Raw genomic sequence first — 13,150 nt, 5'->3', positions numbered from 1 at the left:
CTGCTTACCAGCAGCAAACTTTAGCCCAAGGCACAAAGCACCAGACAGAAGTATAATGTTTGCTTACTCACTTACTATTCATGCAGGTCTTTCAGATAGCCAGCTGTTCATCATCCTCCACGTCAGTAGCCTAAGTCCTGATTGTTCTCCACGTTTGTAATAGTGATGTCCTCAAAATGGCTGGCATTATCAATGCTGAATTTAGCACACCTGTTGAATTAATCCACTCTCCCTTGTGTTTTCAGTAGGCCAGTGCTTTTAGGCCTAACTCCTGCAGAAACTCCTCCAACCAAAACGGCAAGCGATAACATTTGGTCATGTTTTCTAAACGTGCCAGCTACATGAAACGAAAATCCCCATCACTTGAAAAACCCGCAAACTAGTTTAACAGTCGTCACGACTTGCGTCATTGGAACGTCATGACGTAGCTTAGACCGAAACAAAGAAAACAATTTAAAATTGATTAATCATTTAGCCTAATTATTTAGTAATAAGTGGCCAATGAATCATTGTAAAACTTGTCCACGTCTTTATCCCAAAATTATATTTGATGCGTATTTATCTTACTGCCGTGCAGATCCAATCAACCATTTTAAGGCTCATCATTTCTTAAGTTACTGAAGTGTGAGAATGTTGCGGTGTTACTCACACCTTGCACTTTACCTCCTTTTAATCTCCTCCAGTGTTTGACTGCTTTGCGTTTTAAAGGTTTTTACATCCTTCTGAAGGCAGTATTTTATTCTCTGCTCCAAAATAGTTTATGCACACGGATCGCATCCCGAACTGTCTGTCTCTGATGCTGAGAAGCGGTCATGGTCCCTTCAGTCATGTGCCAGGATGAAGAGAAGGAAATGTAAAACGACATACTATATCTGTCGTTGTTTTTCGCTCAATCCACAGGCTCCATTCTTCAATAGTTTTAGATGACAGCCAGGTAAGAGTGAATGACTGTGAAGAGGGAATGACTGTAAGGAGGGAGTTCAATGTTAACTCAGCATTGGATATAAATGATGAACATCAATGGGCTGAGCATCACGAACAAACTGCTGTGTGCAGGTTCAGGTGCTGTTACGGTCAGGACGGAGCGTCTCCTCTGCGCATCTCTGCGAGCGACTGTCTTTTCACCAAAGACCTACTTACATGTGAGTAATTTTTTGTATGTATTATATTTTTTTATATTCAGTGTTAGCCTACTTCAACACTTTTACACAGAGGATGCCCCAAACTGAATGGGTTGTTCTCCAAAAACGCATTACGCATTTGAAGAGGATATCAAAATGTTTTAACTAAAGAAATAAAGACTGACAGACTTGAGGAATCATCTACGTTTTTTATACATGCATCTAAGCATAATCTATATTTCCCTAAGGATATAAATGACAACATTTATTACATTGATTATTTTATTTGGATTTTTCTGAAATTGCCACGGTGTAGGGGTTGAATATAAGAGCTAACTACAAGGTCGATTAGAAAAGTAATATGTCACTTTCCGGAAACGGGTAGTGTAATGTAGGTAATACTTTGTGCAGATTATGAGGGATGCAATGCAATTAGTCGTTTTTTTAAACACTTTTAAAACGTGTGAACCCAGTAACTGAAAAACTACATCACGTTTTTTACAAGGTTGTTTCATGTACATGCTGCTGTGAGATAATATTGGTATAAGGGCTGTTGTTTGCTCCGATGTTTTATGTATTTTATGCTTCACTGAAATGTGGGATTCTGCCATCCATAGAAATAATTCGGTTAGATTTCAAAGAGTCTTTGATTAAAAAAAAAAAAGTAGCCTTAAAATTAAATTAGGCTTGAATAAATGCTGAAAGTTTTCAGGAAGCAACCTAATTTGGCCCTGCATGGTGCTGCAATTATGTCAAGCAGTAAGTGGTCTGGGTTCTACTGAAGTATAAATAAACCTATAATATAATTGACTCTTGGTACACCTGCAGATTAAATGTATTTAGTGGTTAAGAATAACCCAGTCGAGGGCACGATTGGTAAGTATTATGGGTTGTGTGTTTCCTGTCAAACAGAACTGGTAAAAGCCACAGGGGAACAGACCCTGGACCGTTTGGAAACAAAACTTGTTGGGGTGTGCCAAAGGCAAAAAATGCAGTCCACAATACCAGTAGAGAAGATTTTAATTTTTCAGTGTTTTGTCAGACAAACAGTGGCAGCAGGCTTTACTTAGCCTCAGCTAAGGACCCAATGAATTGGGTCTAGGACTTATTTTAAATGTATAAGACTTAGAAAGTGTATACTGCACAACAAAAGTAAAGCCTTTAGGCCACATGATGGCACAGAACTGCAAATGATAACATACTCATTGAGGAATCAGTGCTACATGTATGTTTCTGTCTTGTCTCATAGAGGTCAGTCTGCCAATTAAATCCCTATAAGAATTGGTCATTACTTATAAGTGAGGTGGGTAGGAAGACCACCATGCTTGATTAACTATGTCATTAGACTGATTACATCCTGTACTCTATGTGAAAACAGGGCTACATTCAAAGTTCTGAGCTAGTACAAGACCATATTAAAAATCTTCTTGATAATTGAATCCTTGGTTGAATCCTTGTGATGTTTGCTTGATGTGTGCTGTGTTATTCAGTGCTACCTGCTCTAAAGTTTGTTTGAGTTTGTTGTATTTCTTTAGGCTCTTAACATTAAATGTATTTAATTGTAGATGTGTTTTGCTGAATGCAGACTTACACAATTACGTCAAATTCTCTGAAACCTTTGCAGTTATACAGCCAAGGCTGATGAATTGAAAGAAGAAGGAGATGTCCCTATGCAGTTTTGAAAGGCAGTGTTGTGTTTAAATCAGCCTAAAGGAAATAATGCATGGAAAAAAATGGACTCCAGTTTGTTAGGAAATCTCAAAATCAATTTAAAAAAAATAGAATAATCCATCAAAGAGAATCACATATCACCTCAGTTTGATTGATAGCAGGGCAGTGAGCACCAATGTGTGTTGAAAAGATTGTCCTTAACATGGATTGTGATCGAAGGTGTTATCCCAAAATACTGCAGCCTAAACATTCAAATGCATTTTGAAATTCTATGAAACCTTTGCAGTTATACAGCCAAGGCAGGTGAATTGAGAGAAGAACATGATGCAAGCAATGAGATATATGCAGTTTTTAACCCTCTATTCTTCTTCCGCTCATTCTTTCAGGAGAACCAATTCTGCAACGATGGACAGAGCAAAATACTTAATGGTTATAATCTGCCTGCTGATTCTTAAAATGCCAATGGTTAGTTTTATTAATTATTATTTTTTTGTGAAAGTTTGACATTGCATGTTACAGTAACCCCTCAATAACATTTTTAATGTAAAAGTAATGTTATTGGGCACTGTACATACAGTTTGAGTTCGCCAGTGGGAAAGTGTTGGAGGAGACTTATCAGAAGTGGGTCCAGTACAAAGAAGAGTGCTTCACAATGATAGAAAATGAGCAACTCCCTCAAGGTAAGGAGAAACTGTAGATACAGTATGTACCAGTATTTAGTATTCAGTCATTCTGCGACAGAAATAAAGTAAAGGAAAATGCTCCTTTATATTTAATTCGGAGTATTAAGATGTTTGTTGTTGCTTTTTCATGTTTCTTCAAATTCTACTTGTTTGTCTTTCTAGAGGGCTTGTTCTGTAACAGGACATTTGACAGATACGCCTGCTGGCCAGATGCTCCTCCCGGCTCAGTGGTAAACATCTCATGTCCTTTCTACCTACCCTGGTATAACAAAGGTAAACCCACTTTTAAAGCCTATTGTTGATAACCAGCATACTGAAATATTCTTTAAATTGTTTTCCATGTTCTACTTCAGATTGTTTCTGATGTGAGGGGATGTTGAGACGTTGTTGAAGCAGTACAATTGCCCATCCATTACTGGACTAAGTGTTGTCATGCCATTTCCTTCCTCCTGCTTTTTGAAAGTGCTCTAGAACCTACGGTATATATCCTCCTATGCTACTATCAAATCCTTTTCTGAAAATAATAATAGCTTAGTGCATTGTGAAGGATCCTCGAAATATATGTGACTCAAACGTCATGCTGTTTTCTAATGCAGGATGTAAACCATTGAACCTGCCCTAGATCTCCAATTCTTATGGTACACAAAATTAATCTGTTTCGAGTTACAGATATCTAATTAATGTAATAATTATGTAATGAATTGATTTAGTAATTCATGACTCTCTCTTGATAGAAAAGTGATTGATGCACTTTAATGTCTTTCTCATCGCAACTTTAGCTTACATTCTCTTTAAAGTTTAAAGAGACACCGAAAGTTTAAAGTTTAAACTGTCAGTGTGTATCATACAGCTCTGAGGTTCATCACTGGTTTTACATCTCTCGCTCATCACTGTAATGCACACTTCTTTGACCTTACACAAACTTAAACACTGGCTTATTCTTATCAAAAAGTCTATCTTAGTTGTACTTACTTCATACCATCTGACCTACATCCATAAGAGAATACAGGGAGTTACAATCCTTGATCTCAGGGTCTTCTCTGAATGAAATAGTTGACTGAAATATTTAGTCGAGTGTAGAATTTCAACATTTTTTACAATCGCATATTCAATAACAAGTTAGCCTAGCTACATTACGAGCTACACTGGATGGTAACTCTCAGCAGGAAGCTTGCCATGTGTTCAGTGCCTAACTAAAGCAATAGTGCATGCTTTTCTTGATACTGTAAAAGCCTGTCACAGCTCTCGGTTAAGTTATATATTTTATTCTGTTTTCCTCATGTTTCATGTCATGTGTTTGTGTTTTACTTTGGATTACCTGATGTGTCTCACCTGTGTCCTGTTGTCTCCACCTCCCTTCAGCATATAGTCTCTGTGTTTCCCTCCCTCTCTGCCAGTTTGTGTTGTACTTTGTGTCAGGCGTCCCAGCATTTTAGTGTTCTAGCCATTTTGATCTGACCTGTTTTTTTATTAGTGAATTAGCCTTTAGCCTCTCATTTTTGGATGCATCTGCTTAGAGAGTTTTGGATTTGTGTGTACCGAACCTGCTTGTGATTAAACGGACATACAATCTGCCTATTGTCTCCTGAGTCGTGCGTTTGGGTTATTGGTGCTGTTGTGACAAAACTATAGTTGCACAGCACTGCTTAAGTACTGCTGAAAAAGCTCACAATCTATTTTTGTCTTTCGTAATCAATCAATAAAGAACATCAAGCTTATAGTGTACTCTCAGTCTTTGTGACAAGCGAGGATACAAAGTTAAGTTTAAATTAGCCATACAGGTATGAGAGAGGAAGAAAGATTCTCTGAGAAGTCAAACACTTTATTTAAAGCCAGGATTTGTTTGTCTATATAATTCAAGTATGCTTGTCTGTAATGGCCTTGAACCTCATTAAGGCTTTGTTCAGACTGCAGCCCAAATCAGATTTTTCCCCAAATCTGATCAGAATCTGATCTAACTGATTGACTGTCCACATTACATATTGCAAGTGACCAGGTCCGATCTGCCTGTCCATATTGACATGGTCTGATCCAGATTGATTTATATGCTAACAGGTTACGCGCAGCAAAAACAACAGCAAAATGGATGACAGAGCAGTGGGATTATATCTGATGCAAACAATTTTATGGAGCAGTCTGTCCACTGGCTTCTTTTACTACGTTTGTTTTGATTCTTGTCGTTTTCTTTCACTGACCAAAGTTAACTTTTGGCCTGCCGGATCTACGTCATTGTTATTTTTCAATGGTGTGACATTGAGAGTGACACAGAAGACGCATTGAGCGACCGACACGTTCAGATTGAGTCGGATCTGTAGGAATCAGATTTGAATCAGATTTGAAACCACCTCCGTATGTGGTTTGAATCAGATTTGGAAAAATCAGATGTCATGTGTTCAGACTAGCAAAAAAAAAAAAAATCAAATCACATACAATCTGGATGTGCTAAAAATCAGATTTGGAGGTGCAGTGTGAGCAAGGCCTAACAATCTCGCTGTTTCTCCTTTCTTAAGTGTCTCAGGGTGTAGTTCGACGGCGGTGTGGATCTGATGGCATTTGGGAGAGAGACAGCAGCGGACAGGTATGGAGAGACAAGACCCAGTGTGAGGAAGAAAAAGAGGTCGCTTCTCAGGAGGTATGGCTTTCACAATACTGTATCTCCATCTTGTGTCCATCTTGTTGCCACCATGACAACTTCTTGTTTCCCACTTCATGTTTATTTTCTCTTCAGGAGGATGGTTTCTTTTGTTTCGCATTCACTGCGCTGCTCAAGCGTTCTTTATTTCTTTGCAGGCGACACTCATTATGTAACCATTTACACCAGACTATTCAAAAGAATTCAAATAGCAGCATGTGTTATCTCTGGAAAAGCTACAAAAAGAGGATGTGATTTGCATGTTGTGACTAAAACATGTATTGCTCTTAAGAAGCAAACCTTATATTTCCAGACTGCAGGTATGAAAATTAGCTTCTAGAAATATGATTGACACAAAATGGGTGTAGAGCTGAAAGATAATGTTCATTGACAGTCCAGAAAACATGACTTATCTTGGAAGGAGGAATTTCCCTAGCAACAGTAATCTGTCTTTGGTTAATTATAATAATTAATTAATAATAATAATAATTATAATGTCATTCTCATCATTTATTGACATTATTTACACACTTCAACAATGTGTTTTGCAAAAATATGAAACAAATTAAATAAAAATGCAAAAAAAAGGCAGACTAAATCCATTAAACAATAAAAGTGTCAAATTGAATTTTGCAATTTGGAAGTTCATCAAAAAAAAGCTGAAATCATAATTTTATATCAACATAAATCAGATAACTATTGAATGTTTGTGATGAAAACACTGAGCCAACACAGTCTATTTATCAGGTCTATGGAACTTTTTTCACTTTCAGCTTAATATTTTGGTTTCAAAGCCCTTTAGAGTAATTGTTTTTGTTACTACCTGTCCGTCGCCAAGCAGAGTAAATCATTTTTGATTGACACAGTTGAGGGATAAGCATCTCAAGAGCCACATACTGCACTTCCCTCAGGTATTAGTATCTAAACATAAGACCAGAGAGGGAGAAAGAAAAGGAAACCAAGATTGAGCAGACAGTTGCCAGATAGCCAGAAAAAACCCCATCTCAAACTGAATTTAATTATGATGTTCAATATTGGTTTGATATCCAAGTAGGCAGCTGTTCACAAACATGGTCATTATATCCACTTTAAAGTTCTACACAAATGTTGACAGCTTGTTTCTGCACCCTATATACAGTAATGCCTTTTAAAAGGTTAGGTTTAAAGCTCCTAAATTAGTTTCAGCTGCTATTGAAACAGACAGAAATTCATATGGAAACCTTCATTCAAACTTACAAAAGAAGGTAAGAAAAATAAACTATCCACGAGAAGACTAATTATTTCTATATCGTCTTTTATTTATGCTTGAAACATTACCAAGGGCGATGGATCACATGATTTTCAGCTGCCGATGCAACCTTTTTAACATTTCTCCACACAATACATCCATTGTATTGAAATTAAACATTTGAAATGATTATTTTGGTGAAAAAACATAATGCTTACATATGCACAGGATAAGTCCAGGAAATACATACATGTTCGATCAACACCACATGTAGGTTCCTCACAAGATGAATTTGATTAAGCTGATATTATAAGGGGATGCTGAGTGTGTTAAATTTGTGTCTAACAGAGTTAGGGACTTTTTACAGAGGCAATCCTGACAAGAAAATTCAAGAAAAAAAAAAAAAAAGTCAACATAGTATTCCATCGGTCTTGGTCTGAAATTCCTACACACGTTCTCCACCTGTGCGACTCTGTTTCACATTTGTTTTTGAGTATATGTCAGTAAAAGCATGTGTGTGCTGAGGTATAATTAAGTGACAATTTTGCATAACACCATTAGCAACCCCATTGGTAACCAATACAAAGGCCAAAATGGGAAAATGTGCACAAATTAGGGAGCTGCTGTGTTGATCACGGCAGCAGTATTTTAACAAGTCAAGGGTTGCCTACTGTGAGACTGTAAGGCAAATAATGAGCTACTCTCTAAAAAGAAGAATTCAATCTTGGCAATTCTGCAGTTGGATTGAGAGCAAAAAATAAACTCCAACTGAAGAGACAAATGACACAAGAAAATTGAAGACAATGATAGAAATATTGCAAATACATAAACACAATTTCTAAGGTTAAGGACGTGTCAAACACTGACAATCAAAACACTGCAGAAAAATAAAGAAACAATTCAAGCACCACATGAACCAAGACAACAACTATTTCCAGGGAATGTTAAGAAGTGAATAAGACTGTTGAGTAAAGCTTTTTGTTGTCAGGTCTGTGACTCAAAGTTATTGAAGTCAGCCTGAAGTGTTGTTGGAAAACAAGTGAAAGGGGAAGCGCGAACAACAAGTGTGTATCACAGAAGAGGGTCTCATCTATATAGAGTCTGATCGTGATTGTCAGAGTCTGGTGAGAATATTGAGAGAGAACAAAGATGATTTTGTGATGGATTTTTCTTTTCAGCATGACTCAGTAGTCACTTCAAAAAGGTAATGTTGAATAAAAAAACAACTGCAGCAACAACAACGCACAATCAACAGATGGAATAAGCCACCAAAACCTTTGTTTGTAGGTGTTGTAATATTCTCCAGTAATTTCATTATGACTTCGCTGCAAGCATGAAATACAACACAAAATGTGGGGGAATAAATTCTATTAAAAGGATACTTCACCCATTTACATGAAGCTGTGTATCATTAGAAACATGGTAGCAGTGTTGAATGGTTGTGAGTCCAGCCCTCATTTTGCCCTGAGACGAGAAAAATGTGTTTTTCTTTGCTTGAAAGTTTTCTTCATGTGAAAAGGGCAAAATGAGGGCTGGATTCACGACCATTCAACACTGCTACCATGTTTCTAATGATACACAGTTTCATGCAAATGGGTTAAGTATCCCTTTAAGATGTTTTTTATCAACACTAAAGGAAAGGAGTCAAAAGCAGACTTAAGTTCAATTTTCAGACTAAAAAAAAGGTGTCAATGGAGCATGTCTAGCTAGCTGGCTTGTAGTTTGTAATAGTTACTGTGAAGACAGCCACAGATACAAGCTGTTTGATGGTAAAATGTTAGGACAAACTACCTTCTGCTACTTTCAGTGAAAAGAGCAAGTTGGCAGCCTTTCTAGAAGAAATGCTGTAATTTAGTTGTAAAAAAAAAAAAAACCCACTTTGATCTCTCAAAGTTGCTGTGCAATGCTCTGGTTGCCAAATATTTAGATGTCATGTCATTGGCCTTGTTTGTGCGGTACAGCCCTTTGTTCTCCAAAGTGTTGGGCATCCCTCCATCATTTGGGCGTTAACAACATTCAACATCAGGAAGTGACATTGAAGGTTTCATGTAGCATGTCAAGGTGTGCACAAAGAAATGGACTGATGACTTTATGACCTTCAGCTCACTGAACAAACCGTTTCAAATCGTTCCATGCAACAATTCATTCACCTCACCATCCCTTATGCAATGTGAAAAGTACAAAATGGCCCCTGATTGTTGCAGAAGGAACATTACCCTGTGCAAAGACTTATAGTGCAAAATCAGAAGGTACCGTATACACTCATTTGCACAGAACGACTCCCCCAAGAACACAATGCCTTATCTCCAATTTAGACTAGAGTCATGAACCTAACATTATGGGACATTATTTATGAGCTCTGACTTCCTAAAAGTGACTGTGAGTTTGTCTTCACAGCTGTGGTTTAAGCAACTGATGGTGAGCTTCAGGATGCTGTACACAGTTGGCTACTCCCTCTCCCTCTTCACACTTGTCACTGCTCTCATCATTCTGTTGAGCTTTAGGTAAGCTTTCTACCAGGTGCTGAGAGAAATGCTTTTTATAGTCATTATATGCTTACCTGCTTGAACATTAATTTTTTTTACAAAACAGATGCACCAGAATTGTACAGATTCTATTTAATAGGGCAATGATCAGTTAGTATGAAAGATAAATGAAAGGTGTCAATTTCAGTGTGCACATTGATGTAACAAGTGAATTTATGTAAGCAGCAAACAATAGAAAAAGACTGAATGTGCTATTATGGTTGAGTTGCACCCCATGAGTGGCTATTGTCTTACTAGTGGATGGCCTTGGTTCAAGTCCGATCTGCGGCTCTTTTCCAGCGTGCCACTCTCTCTCCCAATTTACACCTCTATTAACGTTTTTTTTTTTCTAAATGAAGGCAAAAAGTACATCTTTAAAAAAATAAATGCAAGTTAACTGCTTTAAAGGTTATATAAGATACGTAATGTATTATTGCACATGGTACAAAGAAGCATTTTTTGACAATTTAATTACAAGAAAAACTAATTCAGAAAAAGAGCAAACAATTTAATTGATAACAATATAAACAATAGCACAACAACAAAACATGTATTTGTATTTACCCTGACAGGAAACTCCATTGCACCAGAAACTACATCCATGCTAACCTCTTCCTGTCCCTTATACTGCGAGCAGTATCAGTCATTGTTAAGGACACCATGCTGGAACGCCACTGGGGACGAGAAATCATGAAACAGACGGATGTGAGAGAAATGCTAAGTCACCAGGTAAGCCGTAAAGTATACCAATGTTTCAAGGTTTTATTTCTTGTGAAAACAAAAACAAATATATTAACCCTTAAACTTTTCTTGTCACATATTACTTGTTTTATGACCCTTTCCTCCAGGCTGCTATTGGATGCAGGATAGCACAGGTGATGATGCAATACTGTGTCCTGGCCAATCACTACTGGTTCTTCGGAGAGGCAATTTATTTATACTCTGTGCTTATTGCCTCAGTGTTCATTGACAACAACAAGTATTTACCTTACATCTGTCTCGGATGGGGTGAGTTTACATAAATCCAATGTAAATGTTAACACATAATCCACCTGTTATCGAGTTCTTCTGCTTGTTTTTGAAAACACTCAAAGCACTTGATATCTGTCATTGTCTTAGGGACTCCACTTGTGTTTGTGGTTCCCTGGCTGGTGATGAAAATATTGAAAGAAAACAAAGAGTAAGTGTGTTTGTAGTACTCTCATGTTCCTGATTCACCTTGTCGAGACCTGGCTCACTGATCCAGATAATAGTGGAGAGAAAGTAATATCTGCCTTGTCTTCACAGGTGTTGGGCAGTCAATGAGAACATGAACTACTGGTGGATCATTCGTTTCCCTATTCTTTTTGCTTCTCTAGTAAGGATGACTTGTGCAAAGAGTGAACTTTGAAATAGGATTTAATCAGATATAATAGTTAATACTTCAAGTTTGTTTTCAACAGATCAACTTCCTGATTTTCATGAAGATCCTGAAGGTCATTCTTTCTAAATTAAGAGCCAGCAACCAGAGTGGATATCCTGATTACAAGCTCCGGCAAGTTGCCCAGCATATTTTCACAATTGGATTTGTTGAAATCTTCTTCGTCTATCTTTTCAAGCCAAGGTCACAGCCCTGGCTCTGACAGAGAGACTGTAAGGGATTTGGGTAGGAGGAGGACGAAAGATAGCCAGAAAAATAAATGTTAATGAATGCTGTTTTAACTTGTCCTGTCAGGCTTGCCAAGGCAACCCTTGCCCTCATCCCTCTGTTTGGGATTCATGAGATCATATTCATCTTTGCTACAGATGAGCAGACTACAGGAGTTCTGCGCTACGTTAAGGTCTTCTTCACTCTGTTTCTCAATTCATTTCAGGTAGGTTTAACAGGATTAGAAACTTCCCACTATCTTAGAAAACTCTGACACTGTGAAACCATCTAACTGTCTAGACATACAGTATAATGATAATTATTCTGTAAAACATATACAGTATTGTATGGTGCGCAGTTTCAATAAACTGCAATTTTCTTGAATCTTCCCTCTCCGCAGGGCTTTCTGGTAGCTGTGCTCTATTGCTATGCCAATAAAGAGGTGTGTTGTTTTCCTTTCTTCACCAACATAGATGACAAAAGTGCCTGAGAGAGATGATGTAAAATTAGTCTTAAATCACATTAAACCTTGCTAATGAGCCTGCTATGGGATGTTCATTGACAACTGCAGGTGGGGAAGGGACCGCTGGACAGATCACCAAAGGATGCTTTAGATTTAAAATAACATACTTTATCATTTCAAGTACTCCATTGTGGTCAAGGTGTATGGTTTTCCAATTGTCCTGATCAATAGAATACTGAAAGAGATTTTTGTTTCTTTTCCAAGCATAAAATTGTAATCAAGCACAAAATAGGTACAAAAAGTTACTCACTTACCTAACTTTTGCTCACCTCCAATCTGGGTGCAGGTGAGGACGGAGCTGAAGAGGAAATTACGCAGCTGGAGGATAGAGGCTGAAGTTGTCTGCTGTGGACAGTGACTAGCCGTGCTTGATTCTCGAGTAGACACTCTCTCCATTGCCACAGTCCCTGAGCGCAACAGATCCTCGGCAACAACTATGAGGGCAATGCCTGATGGATCACACACTCCTGACAATTCACTGATTATTAGCTGTCCTGTTCAGGCAGCATCCCCACAGCCTGATGAATCACTACTACTCTGTCCATCGGTGGTAAACAGAGACAGCACACAACAACAAAGGGATCAGAATGACCCTGGACAGTCATCTGTGGCGATGCAGGTGTCCTTTGTCATTCATCTTCAAGACCCTGTTGAGTTACTCCCACATGTTGTCAATACAGATTCCGACTGAATAGTGAATACATACCCACATTTAATGTACATTTTAAGATAATATGTGATATGTTTTGAATATGTATAACTGTGAATAAGTAATTGTTATTACGTCAGGTATAAAATTGTGAATGTTATTTAAACTTGAGACGTCTTTAAGTACATTTTACAAATTGTGTATAAAAAAATAAAATATTTGATTACATGGCCTCTTAATATGTGATGCAAGGAGTAAAAAAAGACAAGTCTGGTCATTTATTTTCAGTGTAATGTATGTTGTCAAAGCTTTAAAAACGTTTAAAGAATTTTTTTAGTAAACCACAACACACAACAGGTTGAGAAATATCAACATGTGAAATTAATCTACCCAAGAACTAGATGCAGTATACACTTAACATATCTTTGGGGGATAGTTATTGTTTTCCCTTATTCGCCCCCCAAATTCTCAGAGGTTTTTCTTTTTAGCCG

At 37.6% G+C, this 13,150-nt stretch overlaps 1 protein-coding gene across 1 annotated transcript; it reads left to right on the top strand.

The window, feature by feature from the left end:
• Nucleotides 1-3,177: 3,177 nt before the first annotated feature.
• Nucleotides 3,178-12,887, top strand: LOC306817115 (glucagon receptor-like). Its single transcript, XM_079333729.1, has 13 exons — nucleotides 3,178-3,257; nucleotides 3,370-3,472; nucleotides 3,638-3,748; nucleotides 5,986-6,107; nucleotides 9,733-9,839; nucleotides 10,433-10,589; nucleotides 10,709-10,868; nucleotides 10,980-11,040; nucleotides 11,148-11,217; nucleotides 11,303-11,394; nucleotides 11,575-11,713; nucleotides 11,888-11,929; nucleotides 12,297-12,887. The coding sequence occupies exons 1-13, from the start codon at nucleotides 3,198-3,200 to the stop codon at nucleotides 12,366-12,368; spliced, it is 1,296 nt and encodes a 431-aa protein (XP_079189855.1). The 5' UTR covers nucleotides 3,178-3,197; the 3' UTR covers nucleotides 12,369-12,887.
• The last annotated feature ends 263 nt before the right edge of the window (nucleotides 12,888-13,150 follow it).

This window comes from Symphodus melops, assembly GCF_947650265.1.
Source record: "Symphodus melops genome assembly, chromosome: 21".
Classification (NCBI taxonomy): domain Eukaryota; kingdom Metazoa; phylum Chordata; class Actinopteri; order Labriformes; family Labridae; genus Symphodus; species Symphodus melops.
Note: the sequence above shows the minus strand (reverse complement) of the source record. Positions and strands in the feature narration are given on the sequence as shown.

Coding starts and splice junctions, on each gene's coding strand:
- LOC306817115 (XM_079333729.1), top strand. CDS start 3,198: ATGGACAGAGCAAAATACTTAATGGTTATAATCTGCCTGCTGATTCTT. Junction 11,041..11,147: donor ATATTGAAAGAAAACAAAGA/GTAAGTGTGTTT, acceptor TTGTCTTCACAG/GTGTTGGGCAGTCAATGAGA. Junction 11,395..11,574: donor TATCCTGATTACAAGCTCCG/GCAAGTTGCCCA, acceptor TTGTCCTGTCAG/GCTTGCCAAGGCAACCCTTG.